This window comes from Ovis canadensis, chromosome 23, assembly GCF_042477335.2.
Source record: "Ovis canadensis isolate MfBH-ARS-UI-01 breed Bighorn chromosome 23, ARS-UI_OviCan_v2, whole genome shotgun sequence".
Taxonomy (NCBI): Eukaryota; Metazoa; Chordata; class Mammalia; order Artiodactyla; family Bovidae; genus Ovis; species Ovis canadensis.
In genome coordinates, this window is record NC_091267.1 from 72,851,282 (window position 1) to 72,875,811 (window position 24,530).

General features: G+C 41.0%; 1 protein-coding gene across 1 annotated transcript in view; it reads left to right on the forward strand.

The window, feature by feature from the left end:
• The window catches only part of LOC138428350 (glutamate decarboxylase 1-like), a 31,285-nt gene extending 7,205 nt beyond the window's left edge, over positions 1-24,080 (forward strand). Inside the window, exons 5-15 of the mRNA XM_069568999.1 lie at positions 5,136-5,248; positions 5,553-5,668; positions 7,463-7,542; positions 10,068-10,122; positions 10,813-10,929; positions 11,725-11,789; positions 11,885-11,963; positions 15,535-15,684; positions 22,217-22,324; positions 23,067-23,156; positions 23,820-24,080. Coding sequence (XP_069425100.1) covers positions 5,136-5,248; positions 5,553-5,668; positions 7,463-7,542; positions 10,068-10,122; positions 10,813-10,929; positions 11,725-11,789; positions 11,885-11,963; positions 15,535-15,684; positions 22,217-22,324; positions 23,067-23,156; positions 23,820-23,993 — 1,147 coding nt within the window. The 3' untranslated portion in view covers positions 23,994-24,080. The remainder of the gene's footprint in view (positions 1-5,135; positions 5,249-5,552; positions 5,669-7,462; positions 7,543-10,067; positions 10,123-10,812; positions 10,930-11,724; positions 11,790-11,884; positions 11,964-15,534; positions 15,685-22,216; positions 22,325-23,066; positions 23,157-23,819) is intronic.
• The last annotated feature ends 450 nt before the right edge of the window (positions 24,081-24,530 follow it).

Consider the following 24,530-nt stretch of genomic DNA (forward strand, 5'->3'; position numbering starts at 1 on the left):
AAATGATTGGACATGAAATTGGAAGGAATAGTCTGTCTCAGATGTTAATATAATTTAACTACAATCAAAAGAGATAGCTGGTAGAAATTTAAACTTTAAAACCAGGAACTAAACATTTATGAGAACTGACTGCTTTACTGTGTAGGAAAGCTGTGGTTTATTTTCACTGTTTAGTTGTCATTGGGATCTTAATGGTGCACATGGTTTTATAAATGTGAAATGCATAGAAAAATAAGCTGCACAGTTTATTTCTAGTTTTAATTTTCATTGCTTGATTGTAGCTCTTTATTTGAACACACATAGAGTAACACTTTTGGGAGCTTCTCTGATAGCTCAGTTGGTAAAGAATCCACCTGCAATGCAGGAGACCCTTAAAGAACCTATATCATTTGTGACATATAAAATGTGATGCATTTTATATAAATTATTACATAAAAATCATTTTACAAATCTTAATTATTTGGAATCCTATCGCTATGAAGCAATCATTCTCTGTATGAAGGAAATATAGAGTTTTGGTTTAAATAGAGAAATAGTAGAGAAACACAAAGAGAAAGCATTTAAGAGATGGTTCTATATGTTTGAATTGTTCTTACTTGAATCAACGGATGTGTGCATGCATGCTAAGTGGCTTCAGTTGTATCCGACTCTTTGAATTATAGTTCAGCAGGTTCCTCAGTCCGTGGGATTGTCCAGGCAAGAATACGGGTGTGGGCTGCCACTTCCTCCCTCAGGGGGATCTTCCTGACCTGGGATCGAACCTGTGTCCCTCGCACACTCTGCATTGGCAGGTGGATTCTTTACCCCTGGAGCCACCTGGGAATCCCAACCGTAATGTGAGATAATAGGAAAGCACGTGAGATGGAATTGATTAGAGAAACAAATTTAAGTCCTAACTACACCCTTTAATGGGGCTCTGGTCCGCAAAACAAGACCGGGAGCTGACTGTGGCTCAGATCACGAGGTCCTTATGGCCAAATCCAGATTGAAATTGCAGAAAGTAGGGAAAACCGTTAGACCATTCAGGTATGACCTAAAGCAAATCCCTTACAATTATACAGTGGAAGTGACACAGAGTTTTGTGACATTGTACCGGAGGCAGGGATCAAGACCATCCCCATGCAAAAGAAATGCAAAAAAGCAAAATGGCTGCCTGGGGAGGTCTCACAAATAGCTGAGAAAACAAGAGAAGCTAAAGGCAAAGGAGAAAAGGAAAGATATACCCATTTGAACGGAGAATTCCAAAGAATAGCTAGGAGAGATAAGAAAGCCTTCCTCAGTGATCAGTGCAAAGAAATAGAGGAAAACAATAGAATGGGAAAGTCTAGAGATCTCTTCAAGAAAATTAGAGATACCAAGGGAACATTTCATGCAAAGATGGGCTCAATAAAGGACAAAAATGGTATGGACCTCACAGAAGCAGAGGATATTAAGAAGAGGTGGCAAGAATACATAGCAAAACAACACTAAAAAGATCTTCATGACCCAGATAATCACGATGATGTGATCACTAACCTAGAGCCAGACATCCTGGAATGTGAAGTCAAGCGGGCCTTAGAAAGCATCATTACAAACAAAGCTAGTGGAGGTGATGGAATTCCAGTTGAGCTGTTTCAAATCCTGAAAGATGATGCTGTGAAAGTGCTGCACTCAATATGCCAGCACATTTGGAAAACTCAGCAGTGGCCACAGGACTGGAAAAGGTCAGTTTTCATTCCAATTCCAAAGAAAGACAATACCAAAGACTGCTCAAACTACCGCACAATTGCACTCATCTCACATGCTAGTAAAGTAATGCTCAACATTTTCCAAGCCAGGCTTCAGCAATACGTGAACTGTGAACTTGCAGATGTTCAAGCTAGTTTTAGAAAAGGCAGAGGAACCAGAGATCAAATTGCCAACATCCACTGGATCATCAAAAAAAGCAAGAGAGTTCCAGAAAAACATCTATTTCTGCTTTTTGACTATAACAAAGCCTTTGACTGTTTGGACCACAATAAGCTGTGGAAAATTCTGAAAGAGATGGGAATACCAGACCACCTGACCTGCCTCTTGAGAAATCTGTATGCAAGTTAGGAAGCAACAGTTAGAACTGGACATGGAACAACAGACTGGTTCCAAATTGGGAAAGGAGTACGTCAAGGCTGTATATTGTCACCCTGCTTATTTAACTTCTATGCAGAGTATATCATGAGAAACACTGGGCTGGAAGAAACACAAGCTGGAATCAAGATTGCCAGGAGAAATATCAATAACATCAGATATGCAGATGACACCATCCTTATGGCAGAAAGTGAAGAAGAACTCAAGAGCCTCTTGATGAAAGTGAAAGAGGAGAGTGAAAAAGTTGGCATAAAGCTCAATATTCAGAAAACGAAGATCATGGCATCTGGTCCCATCACTTCATGGGAAATAGATGGGGAAACAGTGTAAACAGTGTCAGATTTTAGTTTTTGGGCTCCAAAATCACTGTAGATGGTGATTTCAGCCATGAAATTAAAAGATGCTTACTCCTTGGAAGGAAAGTTATGACTGACCTAGACAGCACATTAAAAAGCAGAGACATTACTTTGCTCACAAAGGTCTGTGTAGTCAAGGTTATGATTTTTCCAGTTGTCATGTATGGATATGAGATTTGGACTAAAGAAAGCTGAGCACCGAAGAATTGATGCTTTTGAAGTGTAGTATTAGAGAAGCCTCTTGTGAGTCCCTTGGACTGCAAGGAGATCCAGCCAATCCATCCTAAAGGAAATCAGTCCTGAATGTTCACTGGAAGGACTGATGTTGAAGCTGAAACTCCAATACTTTGGCCACCTGATGTGAAGAACCGACTCATTTGAAAAGACTGTTTCCTGATGCTGGGAAAGATTGAAGGTGGGAGGAGAAGGGGACGACAGAGGATGAGATGGTTGGATGGCATCTCTGACTCAATGGACGTGAGTTTGAATAAACTCTAGGAGTTGGCGATGGACAGAGAGGCCTGGTGTGCTGCAGTCCACGGGGTCACAAAGAGTCATACATGACTGAGCGACTGAACTGACGGGCTGACTGTTGTCTGAAAAGAATAATGTCTACTCCACGGAATTGAAATAGGATCAAAAGGTAATGTGCGTAAGAAGCTGAAACTGACACAGCACTGGCAAAAATGAGCCTCATTGAAAGAGAAGTCTGTAAGGCTTGCTTTGTAAACTTTGTTCCTCTTAGAACTAGCAGCTTAATTCTAATAGGCAGTGGGTTTTCTCAGTCTGGGTTTTTGTACAGAGCCCTGGGCCAGAGCTTATGTATTATCACTGGATTAGCGCAGGCCATCCAGAGGAGCAGGATTGATGGGGAATGAGGGGAGTCAGGACAAGGCAGAGCGTAACAAGAGGGCCCTTTTAGGCCTGGTTACCCCTTAGAACAAGCAGAAGCGAGTGCTCGGTCTCTGGGAAGGTACACCCCCCTGTAGAGAACTGCCTCTACCCGCAGGCCCTCTGTAGGGAGCAAGGGAACACATTTGTTCTCCACCAGGTCTCTCACGACCAAAGGGCTACACAATAGGATGTCAGCGGGCCCCACCCATCATCACTGGGCATTCTTGGGACTCCCAGCTGCTTCCATGGCTTGTCATAAAGGCGAAAGGAAGTCCCAGGGCTGAAGGGTGGGGACTGCAAGCGTGTGATTCTCTATCATGTTATAGGTGAACATGGTCATGGTGGCTGGGCCTGAATCATGTCCGAAGACCTGAGAGAGAGCAAGCTGAGCACCTCTGAAATGGCACATAGCTGGTGCCTGGTACAGGGATCCACATGGAACTACGCTTAAAGGGATCCTTAAACTTGTTTTGAGGACAAATGAAAAGGATTTCTTGAGAATAACTGGGCCCACTCTTTGATTTGGGAGTCCTTAGTACATCCATTGGAGAAGTACTCTTGCCTGGAAGATCCCATGGATGGAGGAGCCTGGTGGGCAGCAGTCCATGGGGTCCTGAAGAGTCAGACACGCCTGAGCAACTTCACTTTCACTTTTCACTTTCACGCATTGGAGAAGGAAATGGCAACCCACTCCAGTGTTCTTGCCTGGAGAATCCCAGGGACAGCGGAGCCTGGTGGTCTGCCGTCTATGGGGTCACCCAGAGTCAGACACAACTGAAATGACTTAGCAGCAGCAGCAGTATATCCATTATTATTTACTGCATTTTGGTATTTATAAAGAAAAGCGTCAAGCCTTCTGTTTTAATCTCAACTTCTTTCTGTAGAGCTAATTTCGCAGGGTGACTCAGAGGAGAGTCCCCCACAGCAGTCTTCTTTTTTATTTATTTATTTATTTTTATTTTGCTTTACAATACTGTATTGGTTTTGCCATACATCAACATGAATCCGCCACGGGTGTATGTGAGTTCCCAATTCTGAACCCCCGTCCCACCTCCCTCCCTATACCATCTCTCTGGGTCATCCCGGTGCACCAGCCCCAAGCATCCTGTATCCTGCTTCAAACCTAGACTGGCAATTCGTTTCTTACATGATATTATACATGTTTCAATGCCATTCTCCCAAATCATCCCACCCTCTCCCTCTCCCAGAGGCCAAAAGTCCATTCTATACATCTGTATAGAACAGTCTCCTTTGAATTCTTTTCGATGAAATGTTCTTGCCTGTACCATCTACTTGCTGTCACTGGAAGCAACAGTTTGTAGCCTTTTTTTTTTTTTCTTGGATGTGTTTGCTCATAATACAATCTTTAGCTCGATAACATTTATAAATCAATTTTTAGAAAAAGCTCTTTCAAATTCTGCAAATCATTATCTGTAGCTGTAAATATGTTGACCCTCAGGAAATGTGTATATATTTTATTGATAACTGGGCATTTTCTGTCCCTAACAGTGTTGTGAGTGTGCTGAGGGGATGGGGTTACTTTCAATTTCCTTTTGGTGGCAAATGAAATTCCCAGGTATTGCACAAAACAATAGGAACCATGACACTTTGGAGAACTAACATACTCTTGATCAGGGGCAATAGCATATAAAATTTAACCATTTCTTGCACAGTCTGTTGTAGAATACAACAATCTATATAATCTTACCTAGCACATGACTTTATTTATCTCCTTCTGTTTAATATAATTCACAGTGGAATTTCTCTCTATATATATTATAGGTTTACCTATGAAATAGCTCCAGTATTTACTGTCATGGAAACAGTTCTTCTTAAGAAAATGTGTGAAATTATTGGCTGGAGAGAAACAGAAGCAGATGGAATATTTTCACCTGGTAAGAAAAAGGTTTATAAGTGAAAAGAAATAATAGGAGAAAGTAAAAATGTATTTAAATTAATATGATTGAGTCATTGAACTAATTTGAATGTTCATAAGCCATATTGTTGGTTATAATCATAAACAAAGTTTTTTGAAATCTAAAAGTTGTGGATTTTGTTGTTTGTGATTTCTTTTAATACTTTCAAGGAAGACGACATCAGTGATTTGCACCATTTTACTTTCAGAAAATTCTCAAATCATCTCAATCAACATTTCAGATTTTTGAAATTAGATTAACAGTCACAATTTCTCTTCCATAGGTGGGAGTATATCAAACCTCTATGGTATATTAGTAGCTCGTTATAAGCAATATCCAGAGATAAAAGCAAGAGGCATGGCAGTCCTTCCATGCATTGTATTGTTTGTTTCTGAACAAGTAAGTATCAAGTCTAGATTTTTCTAAGCTTTAAGAATCTTCTACGATATACTGATAAAGTAATTTAGACATTGAGAATATTAGCTTCATTTTTATGTTAAAAATACTCTGTAATCTCTGTTTGGATTTATATATCAGTATTGGAAAGGAGAAAAACAACTTTCCAGTCTATACAGACTATATAGATTAACAATACAAATAATCCAGGAAAAATTTTATTTCAACATAGGAGAAACTAACAGGAAAAAAAATATGATTGTAAATATAAAACATTCTACCATCTTTACCAAAAAAATATCAAGGCATAAAAATTTCAAATATTTAATGCTTCTTTTTAACATTGCATGAAGAGAAGAAGAAAGTGATTAATGTCCTGTTTTTCCAGTTAGGCCGGAAGAGTTGGTTGAAGAGAAAGCTTTGTTTTTACATGCCCTCAGCCAAATGTTTATGAAATTGACAATAGATCCACTGAGGTCCCCTTTATCTTTCATGTTCCGACTCTGTGTATAGTATCAGAACTTCTTTATAAAAATCAGTTAATCCCTCTGATAAATCTGATCACTTTTTCTTTTCCACCCTGGTAACATTCATAATTGTAAAGTGTAATTGAAGTCCCAGCTTGAGAATTGTACCTAAAAGTACTTGGAAACACTGGATTTTCTAAAAATGTCCCTATGTCTGCAATGCCCTTCCTTTACTAAACTCAAATTAGCATTATATAAATACATATGATCAAATTGGGACCATTGCTGCATTGTTTTGGTTCAGTGGCTAAGTCTTGTCTGACTCTTTTTCGACCCCATGGACAGTAGCATGCCAGGCTCCTCTGTCCATGGGATTTCCCAGGCAAGAGTACTGGAGTGGGTTGCCACTTCCTTCTCCAGGGAATCTTCCTGACCCAGGGACTGAACCCGAGTCTCCTGCATTGCAGGCGGATTCTTTACCACTGAGCCACCAGGCAAATTCCGTTGCTGCATACTTAATGTAATTTACTATAAAACAATACAATCAAAGATACTTGTTTATAAATGTCATTTTGATCATTTGACATATACTTTTTCAATATTATGAGCAAATAAGCTGAAATCCCATAATGTCATTTTTTAAAAATCATTTCCTATTTAATCTATGTATTGATACTCTCCATTGAAATGAAAACATCGTAAGGGTTTTAAATTTCTCTTTTCTCTCATATATGTGGTCTTTTCCAGACAACTAAAAATAACCCAGGAAAAGTTTATCTTTGAGCTGTCAGCTCCATCTTCCTGATTCTGTTTATATTATGCAAATTGTGCCATGAGATAGTAGTCACCCAGAAGGCAAGAAATCAAAGTTGATAGCAAAGTCAGAATTAAAAACTACAAGCAGAGGAAAAATTAATTCCTTTCTTTAGGCCCCTCCTAAAAAAAAAATTGGAAATTCAAGACTTAAAGCTGTCCATAACATGCAAGGATTTACCTGGAGAATATTGTCAGTAAATTTATAAATGACACGATTCATGTGGATACAGAAAACTAGAATAAGAATAATCAAATCCCTGCGTTCAAAGTGTTGTGCTGAGTGACAATGCCTCCTAGAAAGAGGTGCTACAGCCTTCCTCATCTCAACTAATGTCATGACAAGGGTCTGGAAGTGTGCCTTGAGAACTACACTTCTGTATGTGTGTGTATATGTATATGTGCACAGATCCATTCAGACGTACGCATATATGCCCTAATTTGAGTGATGCACTAGTGTAAGTGATGATTTAAGGCAGGAAAATTAATGCCTTTCCTGTTTTCATTTTTGCCCAAGGGTCATTATTCCATAAAAAAAGCTGCAGCAACTCTTGGTATTGGAACAGATAATGTAATTGAAGTAAAATGTGATGAAAGGTATGTTTCTTAACACATTCTCAAGATTTTTATTATCAGTATCCTTCATATAAAGATTAAAACCCCATTTTTCTATTATCCCAATTTTTAGCAAGAATACTTTTCCCAGATTAGTTTCAGTAATTTTAACTGGAAGTAATTATGAAAGAGTACCAAAGTGATCCTACCCAGTATCCTAGACTGAAAATAGTCCTATGCTAGTGAGAGTGTCGCATGCCTTTTCTTTGTTTTAAGTATGTTGAAGTAGCAATACAATGATGTTTGATGAAAAAGTCAGTTGCATCAGAAATTTACAGTGTGAAAATATATTTCTATTTCTCTTGAATCTTACTTTTCGTGAATAAGCTATATGATAAATACATATATTCTGGAAGATCATTTTGATGCATATTAAATATATTTATGCATATCAAATTCTGTGTTACAATCTGCAACTTATTTTTAAAATTTTTTTGGCTTTAGACTATATCTTAGAAACCTTAGCCTGTGAATTTATGCAGACTTTCCTTATTCTTTTTTAATTACTTTGAAGTTTTCCATTTTGTAAATATAATTTCACATATCTTATTTAAAAGGTTTTCACCTAGATTTAAGTATGTAAAGACAATGATTAAGTGAATGTGTGTGTGTGTGTGTGTGTGTGTGTGTGCTCAGTCATGTCTGACTCTGTGACCCCATGGACTGTAGCCTGCCAGGCTCCTCTGTTCATGGATTTTTCCAGGCAAAAATACTAGAGTGGGTCACCATTTCCTCTCGAAGAGATCTTCCTGACCCAGGGAACGAATCTGAGTCTTTTGGGTCTCCTGTATTGGCAGGTGGATTCTTTACTACTCACAGCACCGGGGAAGCGCTGATTTAATGAATACAATTATACAAGTATACTTGACTGTCTGTATTTGAATATTTCTCACATGAATCCCTAGAAGTTGAATTACAGGTTCAAAGACTGTCAGCACTTTAAATGTCATATAGATTTTCATTTGCCCTTCAAATATTTTTGAGTTAACTGACACTTATCTACTGGGAGAAACTTGAATATTGTCAATACTTCTGTACTTGAAAATTCTGATAGATGAAGGTGACCTTCAGCTGTTTAGAACTATTTCTGTCTAGTATACGGACCAACCAGCTGTGTGTTACCGCAACACGTCTGTTCATTTCCGTTTGCCAGTTTCTTATTGGTAGTTTATTATTTATTGGCTTGTAAAAATATTTATATATTGAGATATTTTGAAATGCAAAATATATGACTATAAAATATTTTGCAAACATGCTTTATAAGTTTGTCTTTCTATACTTACTTCAAGTTCTTTGGCTTTCTTCATATAAACCCTGTACATTTGCTGAGAATCTCTTTCCCAGATATTTTGTATCTGTTTTTACTACTACGAATAGGATATTTTCTACGTTTATTCAGAACAATTAGTTTAAAAAAATAGGAACCTAATTTACTATTGTAACCCTCCCATTGCTCAACATTCTTATAGTTTTCAAAAGTTTTTCAATAAGCAATGTTAGGTATTCCAGGTATACAACCATATGTACTTAAATTAGAGATTTTTCTTATTTTCGTTTCTATCTATCATCTATTATCATCATGATTACTTCCCTAGATAACAGATATTTCTTCAGAAAAAAAGATACTGTAATATTGATGGTGGTAGGCATCCTTACTTGATTCTGGACTTTAAAAGGAATGCTTCCAGTGAAGATGGTGTTTCAGTCTGATAACGGGATAGAGCAGGAAAATACTGGCTTTTTGTTTTTTGTCCCAGAAATTTGCTGTGAAGAAAAATGTGAGACCACCTGAATTTTTGCCACATTCCCCCCACCAATTTGTATCTTTGATTTTTCTGTCTTAATGCCAAGAAGTCTTTATGAAAGTGAAAATCGCTCAGTCGTGTCTGACTCTTTGCGATCCCATGAACTATACAGGCCAGAATACTGGAGTGGGTACCGTTCCCTTCTCCTGGGAATCTTCCCAATCCAGGGATCAAACCCAGGTCTCCCACATTGCAGGCGAATTCTTTACCAGCTGAGCCACCAGGGAAACCCAAGAATACTGGAGTGGGTAGCCTATCCCTTCTCCAGGGGATCTTCCCGGCCCAGGATTCGAACCACTAGGGTCTCCCGCATTGCAGGTGGATTCTTTACCAACTGAGCGAGCTATCAGGGAAGCCCCAAGAAGTCTTTATAATTAAAGGTTAATCAATAGAGAAAGGAAGAAAGAAAAGAGGGAAGAAAGAAAACCATTATGTATCTTAGAAAAATCAGAATCTTCTGATATGTAAATAATGCAGATTTTAAGATGACTGAATAGTAAACTCAGCTTCCTTTAATTCGAATAACATGATATTTTATCTTGGTTTAGGGAACTGCTTATTGCTTGTTTTCCACATCTATAAATATCTTTGGGAGTCACTAAGAACTAATTTTTTAATCTTAAATATTATTAATTCTTCTAACTGGTAAAATCAATATGTTTATTCACTCATAAGAAAACAATGTGTATTTGACTTTTTAAGGGGAAAGATGATTCCAGCTGAGTTAGAGAAAAATATATTACAAGCTAAAAGAAAGGTAAGTTCTGAAGTTCCATATTTAACTTGCAAATGCATCTGTATTTTCTTTACTGACTTTCATTAGTGGCAAGCAACTGATAAGAATTGCTACAGGAAATAAAGTAATCTCTAAATGTAGGAAATTTCTTCTAAAGCTGAAGTGAAATAATTCAATGACATTGCAATATTTCCCTGACCATTTTGTTTCTGTTAAATATCAAAAGAAAAGTTATCACCAAAAGTAAATAAAGTAGTTTATTTACTACTAAAGGAGTTTAGTCATCTTTATTGTTGTGGTATGATTTTCTGAAAACAAATTCAGAGAGAAATAACAATAAATAAGATTCAGAGGCAATGATATTTGTTCATCTTATGGTTAAGCTGCTTTTTCCGTTACTGTAGGTGCCTCTAAATATTTGAAGTTATTAGCTATCTAATGTCCTTAGTCAGGGGCTTCCCTGGTGGCTCAGCAGTAAAGAATCCACCTGTCAGTGCAGGAGACGTGGGTTGCACCCCTGAGTTGAGAAGACTGGCTGGAGCAGGAAACGGCACCCCACTCCAGGGTTCCCGTCTGGGAAATCCCATGGAAAGAGGAACCTAGTGGGCTATCGTCCGTGGGGCTGCAAAAGATTCGAATGTGAGTTAGCAACTAAGCAGCAACAATGGACTTCACGAGACTGTAAGAATGATGCCGCTTTTGCCATCCCAGGGCCAGACTCCTTTCTGTGTGGTGGCCACAGCTGGCAGCACCGTGTTCGGGGCCTTCGACCCGCTCCATGACATCGCAGATATTTGTGAGATACACAGACTCTGGATGCACGTGGATGTAAGTCATGTCCTAGAGTCTGGCTCATAATTTCCCTTTTTTAAGAATGTTACCTGTGCACAGTCCTCATAATTTCTTAATTGACATTACAAGCAAGACCAAAATTTCTCTGTAACTCTAACTTTTATAATGAATAAATATCAAGAAAAAATAGTCTCACTTGCATAAATTACCTTAAAATAGACAATGCACTCCCATAGAAAGAGCTACATATGTATCAATATTTTTTTAAGTCTAAATGCCTATCAATATTCAACCAACAATTTAGAAGATCAATTTGAAGAAACAGTTAAACCTGATTTTAAATCAAAGAGACTTAGCCCCTTACTCTAATATATATTTCTTAATTAATAGCTGTTATGGAAGTAAAAACTTTTGATGTTATTAGTACAATGACTGTGCAAAGATGTCTTTGGCTTTGATTAGAGTTGAACAAATGTAAAGTTATATAATATGGTAGATACTTTAATTTTTCTGTAGTATTGCCAAATCTGATGCCAACTTTAAAACAATTCTGTCTCTGGAAATTATACAGAAGATGTCTCTTTGCATTAATTGTCAATAGAAACCTAAAACTTTACTATGTCATGAATAGATAATGAGAATCCATAGGAGGAAAATTCTAAATGCATGGCCCTTTTAAATGAGATAATTATAGCCCAGTTTATAGTTATCTAGCATAGCAATCAAATCTTCATCAACTTTTGAAATAAATATAACATAGGAAAGAGCAGTCAGTGCTATGTAAAAAGAAACAATTAACGTAAAAACACAAATCCTTTGTGTCTATTGTAGGCAGCTTGGGGAGGTGGATTGCTGTTGTCCAGAAAGCATTCCTATAAACTCAGTGGCATCGAAAGGTGAGAACTGGGCCGCTGCTCGTGCAAGCGGAAGGACCTCTCCAGGCTTCTGTTTTGTCTCCTCAGCCTGTGAGCACTGCTGTTTTATCGCCTAGGGCCGACTCCGTGACCTGGAACCCCCACAAACTCATGGGTGTGCCCCTTCAGTGCTCTGCTCTCCTGACCCGGGAAAAAGTAAGTGACTCCTGTTTTTGAGTAGTGATGTAATGGAGACCCTGGTCATGACTAGGTTCATTGTGCATGTTCAAAACCAAAATCATTATTGCCTCACTGAATTCATGTAGTGCCGGACCATTTGCCCTCTAGAGGAAAGCTGCTCCTTAATTATCAACCACTGGGCTTCCCTAGTGGGTCAGATGGTAAAGAATCTGCCTGCAATGTGGGAGACCCGGGTTCGATCCCTGGGTCAGGAAGATCCCCTGGAGAAGGAAATGGCAACCCACTCCAGTACTCTTTCCTGGAGAATCCCATGGACAGAGTCCATGGAGTCGCAAAGAGGCAGACGTGACTGAGCAACTAACGCTGGCAGTGGGTAACAAAAGTGTCACAGAATCCAGTGACTGTAGGGCCGCAGGCAGTAAGTTAATGTGTGAAAGCGATCTGGGACAAGACAATAGACAGTGATGAGAAATAGAATAGATGATAGAAAATGTGGTCATTTGTGACCTCCCTTCTAAACACACCGTGAACGAATGTAAGGCCTCTTTGGAGTCAGATTTGGCCTGCTGACCAATTTGTTACCTCGGAGAGTAAGGCCAAAACAAGACTTGTTTTAAGTAGGGATAACTATCAGTAACGGTGATGTACATTTAGCATAAAAAGCAAAACATTACGGGTTGTATGAAATTATTTTTTGCTTAGGCTTCCCTGGTGGCTCAGAGGTTAAAGCGTCTGCCTGCAATGTGGGAGACTTCCTGGGTTGGGAAGATCCCCTGGAAAAGGAAATGGCAACCCACTCCAGTATTCTTGCCTGGAGAATCCTATGGACAGAGGAGCCTGGTGGGCTACAATCTGTAGGGTCGCAAAGATTCAGACATGACTGAGCGACTTCACTTTTTCACTTGTGTATTTTATCTCTGCCAATAGTAAATGTAATGCTACACAAGGAGATAAGCCCGTGATCTCCTGCAAGAAGAGATACAATTACAAAGTTCAATTTGAATGTTCCCTGTCTCTACTTAGTTCTCAGAGGTGCAGACACACTTTACGCAGCTATCATTTATAGCTTTGTTTTCTTTCTCTCTTACTCACAAGCAATCCAGTGGTTTGAACTTAAAAATAAAGTGCTTGTCTTCCTATTATAAACTGCCTGAGCTGGTACTCCCCACTTTCTGTTGAGTGAGGTATGAGATTACACACCTCTTCCTCTCTAGCTCTAAGACCATCTTCGTCCTCTCCTACCCTGAGGCATTCTCAGCAGTCCAGGCTGGAACCAGGAGCTCTGCTGCAGCTCCTGCTCAGCTGGCTGCATGGCAACGGCCCTCCACTTGGCTCTCAGGTCTATAGTCCACTTGGCGATTTCCGGTACTTTTATATTTAGGGCTCAAAACCAAATTTTCTGCAGTCTTTCTTCATTTCTTCACTCATAGTGAGTATGTGGAAGTAGCCCTGCCCTTCACTGCTCAGCTTCCTACAACCCAGACTGTAAACTCAACTAGGCTAGAGTTTTTCCTTGCCACAAATCCACAGTCCCAGCACAGAGTATGACAGATTTTAGGTGCTTAATTTTTACCTCAGAGGCTTCCCAGGTGGCACAACAGTCTAAAGCATCCAGCTGCCAGTGCAGGAGAGGCCAGAGATGTGGGTTCAGCCCCTGGCTTAGGAGGATCCCTGGGAAAAGAAATGACAACCCACTGCAGTATTCTTGCCTGGGAAATCTCATCGGCACAGGAGCCTGGTGGGCTACAGTCCATGGGTTTGCAAAGAGTCAGACTCAACTGAGCATACACACAATCTTTATCTAAGAACTATAGTTAAAACTCACATTGTTTACACTGTTTTAAAATATTTTAGTTTCTAGTTCTAATGGGGCTTCCCTGGTGGCTCAGAGGTTAAAGCGTCTGCCTGGAATGCAGGAGACCCGGGTTTGATCCCTGGGTTGGGACGATCCCCTGGAGAAGGAAATGGCAACCCACTCCAGTACTCTTGCCTGGAGAATCCCATGGATGGAGGAGCCTGGTGGGCTACAGTCCATGGGGTTGCAAACGGACACGACTGAGCGACTTCACTTTCTTTCTTTCTCTCTTTCCTGTCTAACAAAATATTAAAGTCAAAGTTTGAAGTAAACTAAAGGGAAAATATTTTTCATGTGTAAATTGGACCCTATAGTGTATAGCGTATTAGTCATTCAGTCATTTCTGATTCTTTGTGACCCCAGGGACTGTAGCCCACCAGGCTCCTCTGTCCCTGGAATTCTCCTGAGCCAGATGGTAAAGAATCGAAGGATGTACCTGCAATGCAGGAGACGCAGGAGACATGGGTCCGTGCCTGGGTTGGGAAGATCCCCTGGAGAAGAGAATGGCTACCCACTCTGGTATTCTGCTACTTGAGTATTTTGTTAGATAGGAACTGGAGACTAAAATACTTGAAAACAGTGTATGTAGTATATATATATATATATATGTAGTATATTGTGTATATACACACACACTGTACACACACACACACACAAAGTACTCTCGTCTGCAGGGTATCATTTCTTCTCTATCTCACCCCAGTACTTCAAATCTTATCACCAGTTGTGACCCTTTCCTTAGACCCATAAGCCGCTCCTAAATAAGAGTGTGAGTTTTCTTCCCTTGGAAATTGGATTGCCACAGACTCCCAGACGAACTATCCTCTTGTTAGCGCTCAAACTTAGCACTGTACAGATATATGATCTTGAACATTCCTTACTGTGGTGATGTTTCTGTTTCTTCAATCTATAAAAATGATATAATAGTAGCACTTACGCCCTAAGTCTGCCATGAGGATCAGATGGTATGTTTGTGATGTGTCCAGTATGTAATAGGCACGTGATAAATACATTCTTATTTGCTTCATATTCAAAAGGTTATAGTTGGTATGGATTTAAACTCTACCCAGTCAGTGCACACAGGTTTAGCCTTTGTTATGCTGTGGCAATGCATATCTTTTGAGAAAAGCCTCTTTTCAACTGGCTGATGGAAAACATTTCTTTTCTCTAGTGATTATTATTTAATCATTCAAAAGGAGTATTTCTCCATTCTTCAACACCAAGGAGGAAGGTTTTCGACACCTTTTATGTAAGAGGAAATGGTAGGAAAGGGCAAAATTAAATAAATGGACTGTTTTATTCTCTACCTCCTGTGGCCATCAGAGCAGTTTGCTTGACTGGCATCTAAATGGTTGATTCATGAGAAAGCTTAGTTAAAGTGAACCAGACACTCAATTCTAATTAACTTCAAGGCAGGCTGGTCACATAATTTCAAAAGAGCAGCAAAACTTTTTAAGACTTTTTTAAGCAGCAAGGTTTTTAAGAAAAGTTAAAGAAATATAGACAACTGGCAGTCTAATTACACCATCTACTGTTTCAGATAAATCCAAAGAACAACTGAACCCATGAAAATCCTAAAAAAGTAACATATGTTTATATAAACTAAACAAAAATTCTATTTAAATGTGCCTGTAAAGTAGAAATGCTAAGTGAACTGAAATAAATAAGTGATTGTGGCTTCTTATTGAGACATGGATGACTTACACAGTAGATACACCATTCCTTTTTCAGGGTCTTCTGGGAGCATGCAACCAGATGCAGGCTGAATACCTTTTCCAGCCAGATAAAGTCTACAATATTAACTTTGACACCGGGGATAAAACTATTCAATGCGGCCGACATGTTGATGTCTTTAAGCTCTGGTTAATGTGGAAGGCAAAGGTAGGAATTTGCCATCTTTTAAGAGGTCCTATGTGCTTGGATACCCGATGTAACTAGTTCCATATTTTAGAGCTTACTTTGGATGTCTTTCCCCAGATTATGGTCCTTTCATTTTAAGTTTTTCTCTTTTTAAAATTTTATTTATTTGTGTTTGGCTTCACCGCTGCTCGGGCTTCTCTTTAGTTGTGGCGAAGGGGGGCTGCGCTCTAGTTCCGGGGCTTCTCCCTGCGGTGTCCTCTCTGGCTGCAGAGCGCAGGCTCTGGGGCGCCTGGGGCTCCAGTCCTTGCAGCACGTGGGCCCGGTAGCTGCAGTTCGCAGGCTCCAGAGCGCAGGCACGGTAGTCGTGGCACACGGGCTTCTTTGCTCCGCGGCAGGTGGGATCTCCCCAGATAAGGGACTGAATCCCTATCTCCTACATTCGCAGAAGGTTCTTTACCCTTGAGCCCCCAGAGGAGCCCTACGGTCCCTTTATTTTGTTAAACTTCTGTCAACAAAACTGCTCTAACTGCAAATGGCAAGCTTGGTTCTGAGCTCAAAATCCCACTGAAGTGGAGAAGATTTTAGCTTGTTTTACCATCAATATGTATTCTATCAAATGGTAGGAGTAAAATCTGTTAGGAATATAAATTTGCCTGCAGGTTTAAAAGAAAACAAACTTTTTTTGGTTCTAATTGGAATTGGAAATAGGTCAAGCCACTTGAAGTCAGTATGTATTCCCAGCTGTGAACACTTATCAATTACCTGAATATTCAATCTACCGAAGAGTCAAGGTCGGGGCTTCCCAGGTGGCACAGTGGTAGAAAATCCATCTGCTAAGGCAGGAGATACAAGAGACCTGGGTTTGATGCCTGGATCGGGAAGATCCCCCTGAAGAAAGAAATGGCAACCCACTCCAGTGTTCTTGCCTGGAGAATCCCATGGACAGAAGGGCCTGGCAGGATACAGTCCATGGGTCGCAAAGAGTCGGACACGACTGAGTGATTAATAAACACACACACACACACACACATGCACACACAGGGTCAAGGCCAACAGACACAGTCTCTCCGAAGATCACAACAGCAGGGCATGCTCTACACCCTCCTTCTGCCGTTTATAATTTTCAGCTTAAATAATGGAAATGCTTTTAGGAAGCTATTTCTATCACCTCCTTCCTAATCCTCTATAGGAAGATAGGCAGTAGGTCCTCTGAAGATGAAAGCTTTGACATGAACCAACAGCTTCTTTAATACAGTGGGAACCTGATCACAACACATCACCCACCCTCTGCATCTCAAGGGGACTCTTCTGTGTATCACAGGTAGTTATCCTTCTCCAGAAAAATTGCTTAGATTTTTATTTGGTGGATATAGAATTCCTAGTACAAAACACAAATAGGAAAACATGTTCTGTAACATGAATCACAGAGGCAAATTCATGATACTTCTTTAGTAATCTATAATACATTGGCAGCATTTTCTCTTACAAATTTATCTTTTATCACCTGCTTTTTCTTAACCTTATAATCACCTTGTTTGAAAAAAGCATTTAAAAACCCACTTTGAATAGTGTATATATATTGATAACTCACCTTAAATTCTTTCAATAATAAGGCATTGAAATAATAAATATATCTATTCAATAGTATAGATCTTCAGTAGTCATGGGTTTACCATACGTTGAACATATATTAAAGATTTACTTATGTAATTTAGCCTCCGTGTCCCAACAGTTGAGCTGGTTATATCTGGTAAATAGGTAAAGAAATTAACTTGCTGATAGATGAAGAGAACTTAATCTAAGGAGCACAGCTGACTCTCAAATTCAAAATCTATTTTTCCACAAACCCGTATTATCTTTCTTAACATAATTCATAGCACCATGGGAATGCTAAAACTCATCTAGAATAGTGATGAAGAAGCAGGTTTATCACCATTTGCATATGGAAACTATGTTACCAAAAAAAGGTGTATAAACAGATATTACGTTCACAAGGCCATTCCTGAGAGTAGGGAAACAAAATTCCAGTATACAGCAGAATGGAAATTATTTTCATATTTAAGAACATGTTTATATGTTAAAATGCAAGTTCAGGTAAATATCCATGGCAGGCTTGAACGGGAGGAGTTGACTTGCAAGTTTGTTGCCTGATCTATAACTACTAAATATTTAAACATTTGCTGGGTGAGTCTCCATCAGTACTCTTGACAAGATGATGGGGATTAAGAAGAAAGTCTAGAGATATAAGTGAAAATTTTATACTTTTTTCCTCATTTGCTGTAATTACAGAATGAATACCTCATTGATTACAGAAAAGAGGAGCCATTTTTAATGAAATTCATATTTCCTTAAAGTAAAATTAATTCCATAAAATACTGTGGTAGGTTATAAAACTAAGTAATAAGAAAATCATATAGAAATATAAGGTTCCACAAACGCTGATTATTGTCAGCAAAAGCAAATCTAATGAACAAGCTTCTCTGTTTGGATGGATTTTCTACAAAAGTTGGACTAGTTTCGTATTCATACAATGACTGTGTTTGGCCAGGGGAAAGCCATCGAGCTTAACTGCGCAAGAGCCCATCTGCTTCTTCTAAAGTCACAATTGCGTTTGCCCTGAGGCTGGGGTCCCGGTTTTCTCCCGTCAGTGACTGACAGTGCTTTCCAGGGAGGCTAAGGCACACAGCTGCTGAGAGACAGGAGCCTGTTCCTAATAGCTGAGCTAAGTGAAGAGGCCTTACAGGCCTTCCTACATCTTAGATTTCCCTGTAGTCTACGATGCTTCCACTCCACCTTTGCCCGTCTTTTCCCTTCACTTAGAGTCATATTGGGGCTTGCCTGGTGGCTCAAATGGTAAAGAACTTGCCTGCAGTGTGAGACTCTAGGGTTCAATCCCTGGGTTGGGAAGATCCCCTGGAGAAGGGAATGCAACCCACTGCAGCATTCTTGCCTGGAGACTCCCATGGACAGAGGAGCCTTGCGGGCCACAGTCCCTGGGGTCACAGAGAGTCAGACGTGACTGAGCGACTAACACACACACACAGAGTCATATTTATTCACAGTCTGAAAGCTTTCGTGGTCTGCCTACCTCCTTCCTACTGTCTTTCACACAGGTATGTGTGTGCGCTCAGTTGTGTCTGACTCTTTGCGGCCCCGAGGACAGTAGTCCGCCTGGTCACAAAAACTTAAGTATTGAGAAGATGCTGAAGTGCCACCTCATATTGTTGTTAAGGCCCTACATTGCATACCCTAAAGTAACCAGTAATGGGTACCCTCAGCAAAGAATATCTGGAATGCACAGACAGAAGCAGAGATCATTAGAAAGCAAATTCAGTAATGCAGGACAGGGTGATTTGTCCAGCATAGTGGCAACAAATAGGTTAAGATATATTAGAATTTAATTACCTTTTGAAGTTAAATCCAATAGCATTTTCCAAAAAATTCTGGGTGTGGGTGTGAAAAAAGAAGAAAATCAAGGATAAGATGCTGATGGTTTGCACCTTGGCAACTAAAGGATAGAATGGAGATTGGGAACACTGGGAAGTACAAGTTTGTGGAGAAAGGTCAGGAGTTCGGTTCTGGGCATGTCATTTTGAGATGTTAGTTATATTAACAGGGAATCAAACATATGAATCTGAGGTTCAGAGATGAGGTCTCAGGTGGAAATATAAGTGGGAGAGTCATCAGCCTTTCCATATTGCTTGGAGCCATGAGACAAGTGGCAATCATGGAGGGAAAGAAGGCGAACGGAGACAGAGATGGGCTGGTTTCTCCATGCCTTTGCTGTCCACTTTATAGCACTCTAAGAGCGAATTAAAGCAAGAGTGCAAAGCACTGGACTGCTTACCTGGGCTACAGCTACAGATCAGCAACTCTCAGTTCTAAGACATCCTATGCCAGCCAGTATGCCAAGGGCTTCGTTTGCCATATTTCCCCTGCTCCTCACTGCGTTGTATGAAAGTTTTGAAACATATTGCTCTGCATACTGGACAGATAAAAACCAGATGTCAAGGGCTTCCCTGGTGGCTGAGTGGTAAAGGATCCATCTGCCAACGCAGAAGATGAGGGATCCACCCCTGGTCTGGAAAGATCCCGCATGCTGTGGGGCACAGGAGGCCGAGAGCCACAACTGCGGGGCCTGCGCTCGAGAGCTCGGGGCACGGCCACTGAAGGCCAGGCACCCTAGAGGCCACTCACCCTAGAGCACATGCACCCTAGGGCACACTCACCCTAGGGCACACGCACCCTAGGGTACACCCACCCTAGAGCACACCCACCCTAGAGCACATGCACTCTAGGGCACACGCACCCTAGGGCACACTCACCCTAGAGCACACGCACCCTAGAGCACACCCACCCTAGAGCACACCCACCCTAGAGCACATGCACCCTAGGGCCACACACACCCTAGAGCCACACACCCTAGGGCACACCCACCCTAGAGCATACCCACCCTAGGGCACATGCACCCTAGGGCACATGCACCCTAGGGCACACCCACCCTAGGGCACACTCACCCTAGAGCACACCCACCCTAGGGCACACGCACCCTAGGGCACACTCACCCTAGAGCACACCCACCCTAGAGCATACCCACCCTAGGGCACATGCACCCTAGGGCACACTCACCCTAGAGCACACCCACCCTAGGGCACACGCACCCTAGGGCACACGCACCCTAGGGCACACTCACCCTAGAGCACACCCACCCTAGAGCACATGCACCCTAGGGCCACACACACCCTAGAGCCACACACCCTAGGGCACACCCACCCTAGAGCACACTCAACCTAGAGCACACACATCCTAGAGCACACCCACCCTAGAGCACAACTACCCTAGAGCACATGCACCCAAGGGCACACCCACCCAAGGGCACACACACCCTAGAGCACACTCACCCTAGAGCACACCCACTCTAGAGCACATGCACCCTAGAGCACACTCACCCTAGGGTACACACACCCTAGGGCACACTCACCCTAGGGCACACACACCCTAGGGCACACTCACCCTAGGGCACAACCACCCTAGAGCACATGCACCCTAGAGCCACACACACCCTAGAGCCACACACCCTACGGCACACCCACCCTAGAGCACACCCACCCTAGAGCACACCCACCCTAGAGCACATGCACCCAAGGGCACACACACCCAAGGGCACACACACCCTAGAGCACACTCAACCTAGAGCACATGCACCTGAGGGCACACTCACCCTAGGGAACACACACCCTAGGGCACACTCACCCTAGGGCACACACACCCTAGGGCACACTCACCCTAGGGCACACACACCCTAGGGCACACTCACCCTAGGGCACAACCACCCTAGAGCACATGCACCCTAGGGCACATGCACCCTAGGGCACACACACCCTAGAGCACACTCAACCTAGAGCACACCCACCCTAGAGCACACGTACCCTAGGGCACACACACCCTAGAGTACACCCACCCTAGAGCATACCCACCCTAGGGCACACGAACCCTAGGGCACACTCACCCTAGAGCACAGGAGCACACACACCCTAGGGTACACCCACCCTAGAGCCACACCCACCCTAGAGCCACACACCCTAGGGCACACTCACCCTAGGGCACACACACCCTAGGGCACACTCACCCTAGGGCACATGCACCCTAGAGCCACACACCCTTGAGGCCATGCACTCTAGAGCACATGCACTCGAGGGCACACGCACCCTAGAGCCACACACCCTAGGCCACACTCACCCTAAGGCACACGCACCCTAGGCCACACGCACCCTAGAGCACACTCACCCTAGAGCACATGCACCCTAGAGCACACACACCCTAGAGCACATGCTCCCTAGGGCACACACTCCTTAGAGCACACGCTCCCTAGAGCACACTCAGCCTAGGGCACACTCACCCTAGAGCACACTCACCCTAGAGTACATGCACCCTAGAGCACACGCTCCCTAGAGCACACGCTCCCTAGAGCACACTCTCCCTAGAGTACATGCACCCTAGAGCACATGCTCCCTAGGGCACACACTCCTTAGAGCACACTCTCCCTAGAGCACACTCACCCTAGGGCACACTCACCCTTGAGCACACACACCCTAGAGCACACGCACCCTAGAGCACACGCTCCCTAGAGCACATGCTCTACAGCAAGAGGAGTCTGTACGCCACAACTAGAAAGTAGCCCTGAGTCACCACAGCTAAAGAAAAAGCCCTCCCAGCAAGGGAGAACAGTATATTCAAAAACAAACAAATAAGTAAAATTATTTTAAAAACTCATGTCAAATATTTATCAAACATTTGTAGATCTAGACAATATAAGCTTAACAAGGCTAAGTAACTTGCCTCAAGTTCTGCAGACAGTAGGCAGGGAAAGCAGGTTGAGGAGACAGAAATAGGAACGCAGTGAGAGTAGAGGCTACCTGCTGTTAGTAGATAATAATCACATTTGTTTAAATAAGTACATTTAAATAAATTTAATACATTTCAAGAGCTTCTTTGGTTTAATTTAAAGGTACTTACTTGAATAAAGCTTTTGATTTTTTTTTTTAAACTACAGGGAACCTATGGCTTTGAGGTACAGATTGACAGATATATGGAACTGGCAAAATACTTCTATAAAGTTTTAAAGAAAAAAGATAACTTTAAGCTTGTATTTGATGCAGAGGTAAGGACTCTATTAGTGGACTTTTTTTGGTGATACTTTAATGTATCTTTTCTTTATTTGCTGAGTATTTTTTCTTGAATCTATTACCTGTCTAAAACACTTTGAGATAATTCAAAAGTTACATGCAATAATTATCATACACATTGTATTTTATCTAAGTGCTGCAAAACATTTAGATCTTAAAAACTTTTCCATTAAATTCTCTTTTTCTATAGGCTTAGGGCCTAATAGAGTAATTTAATAGTTGCCTTGCCTTTGTGCACGCTTAACTGTGTCTGACTCTTAGTGTTCCCATGGACGGTATTCCACCAGGCTCTAAATTTAAAAAAAGAATTAAGATAAAACTATTTGGTTATAATTGCTTTTCTGATTTTGATGGCACTTAATCAGAGACATTTAATTTTTCCTAGCATTTTTCATGTAAGTTAGACTATGCAGTTGGATTTCTGGAGAGTAGGTGACATAGGAAAAAGTGATCTTTAAGTTACCTGATAATCCGTGGTTATTTATTATTAAGATACTAAATTATAGATATTAATGATAAAATTGAGAGTTTTGCTAGTATTATATCTATCTTCCTCTTCAAGGGCTAGTCAGCTCCTTGGCAGCTTGATGGCATGGGTAATTAAAATACTTCTGGGATAATTAAGAAATTAAGTAGGGCCTTAAGAATACTCACAAAATTACTAGAGAAGTAGATGAAACTTTAAGAATACTTGTAAAGTGTTAATTTTTGATTTAGCCTGAGTTCACCAATGTCTGCTTCTGGTATTTCCCACCAAGACTTAAACACATCCCAGAAAGTTTTGAAAGAGATCAAGAACTGCAAAAGGTAAGTTTGCGTGTGTGTGAGATGGGGGTTATAATTTGAATACTGCATTTTAAACAGCGTGTGAATGCCCTCTGCATGTCCCAATCTTGGTGCCGCTTAGCCCTGTAGTTTCCATAATGACCCCAGACTGTTATGTAATCTAATAGCACCTGTGCGGTATTGTTTTAAGAGCTGCGCAAGACTTTAAACAGGTAGAACTTTCCTCTGTAGAACTGACAAAGAAGCCATGTTTTGCTGTGAAACAGTGACCTTGTTGAAAAACTCAAGTTGTATTGTCATAATTCAAAGAGTGAAAGTTAGAATACCAGGAGGTATTCCTACTTTTCCATTCTCTAGTTCATGTTACCTCTCTCCCGGATATGTCTGTTTAGATCGGCATAAAAATGTGAACAGAATGTCACACAACCGTCTTTAATGTGTCCTAGTACACTTGCATTATTTTATGAGTTTGGTAATTGTGAATCATGGACTAGCAAGCGCGTTAAGGTGTTTAGAACATGCTGCTTTTTTTTCGGTAGTAAGCTGCTCCTTAAAAATTATCCCTGACAGTTTTAAATTGCCTGCAATTTACCTCAAGCTAATGATAGTCATGTAGTCATCTAGGAGGTAGAACAGTATTTATTTGTAAACCTTCTTTTTAATGATGTTTGCATTTATACACAGATTGCTCCAAAGATTAAAGCCCAGATGATAGTGGAAGGTACAGTCATGCTCAGCTACCAGCCCTGTGGGGACAAAGTAAATTTTTTCCGAATGGTCTTTTCTAATCCTGCCACAAGACAAACAGATGTTGACTATCTTATTGATGAAATTCAAAGACTTGGGAAAGATTTATGATACTGCAGTATAAACTTGAATACCAAATGTAAAAACCAACTTGAAAAATCTATTGCTGAAGATAATAAAGGGATATTATAAATGGTATCTTCTCTTTAGAATGTTTGATTCTTTTTTATTCTGTTATGTAAGATGATGACAGGGGAGTGGGCTCACTGCAGACAGATATAGAGATTCAAGTTTGTTTATATATTTGTTGTTTTCACTAATTCAGTAAAATTTATGGAAAGTCACAACTGTCTTGGGCTTCAAAATCACTGCAGATGGTGACTGAAGCCATGAAAATAAAAGATGTTTGCTCCTTGGATGAAAAGCTATGACAAACCTAGATGGCGTATTAAAAAGCAGACATCACTTTGCTGACTAACGTCCATCTAGTCAAAGCTATGGTTTTTCCAGGAGTCATGTATGGATATGAGAGTTGGACTATAAAGAAAGCTGAGCGCTGAAGAATTGATGCTTTTGAATTGTGGTGTCAAAGACTCTTGAGAGTCCCTTAGACTGCAGGGAGATCCAACCAGTCCATCCTAAAGGAAA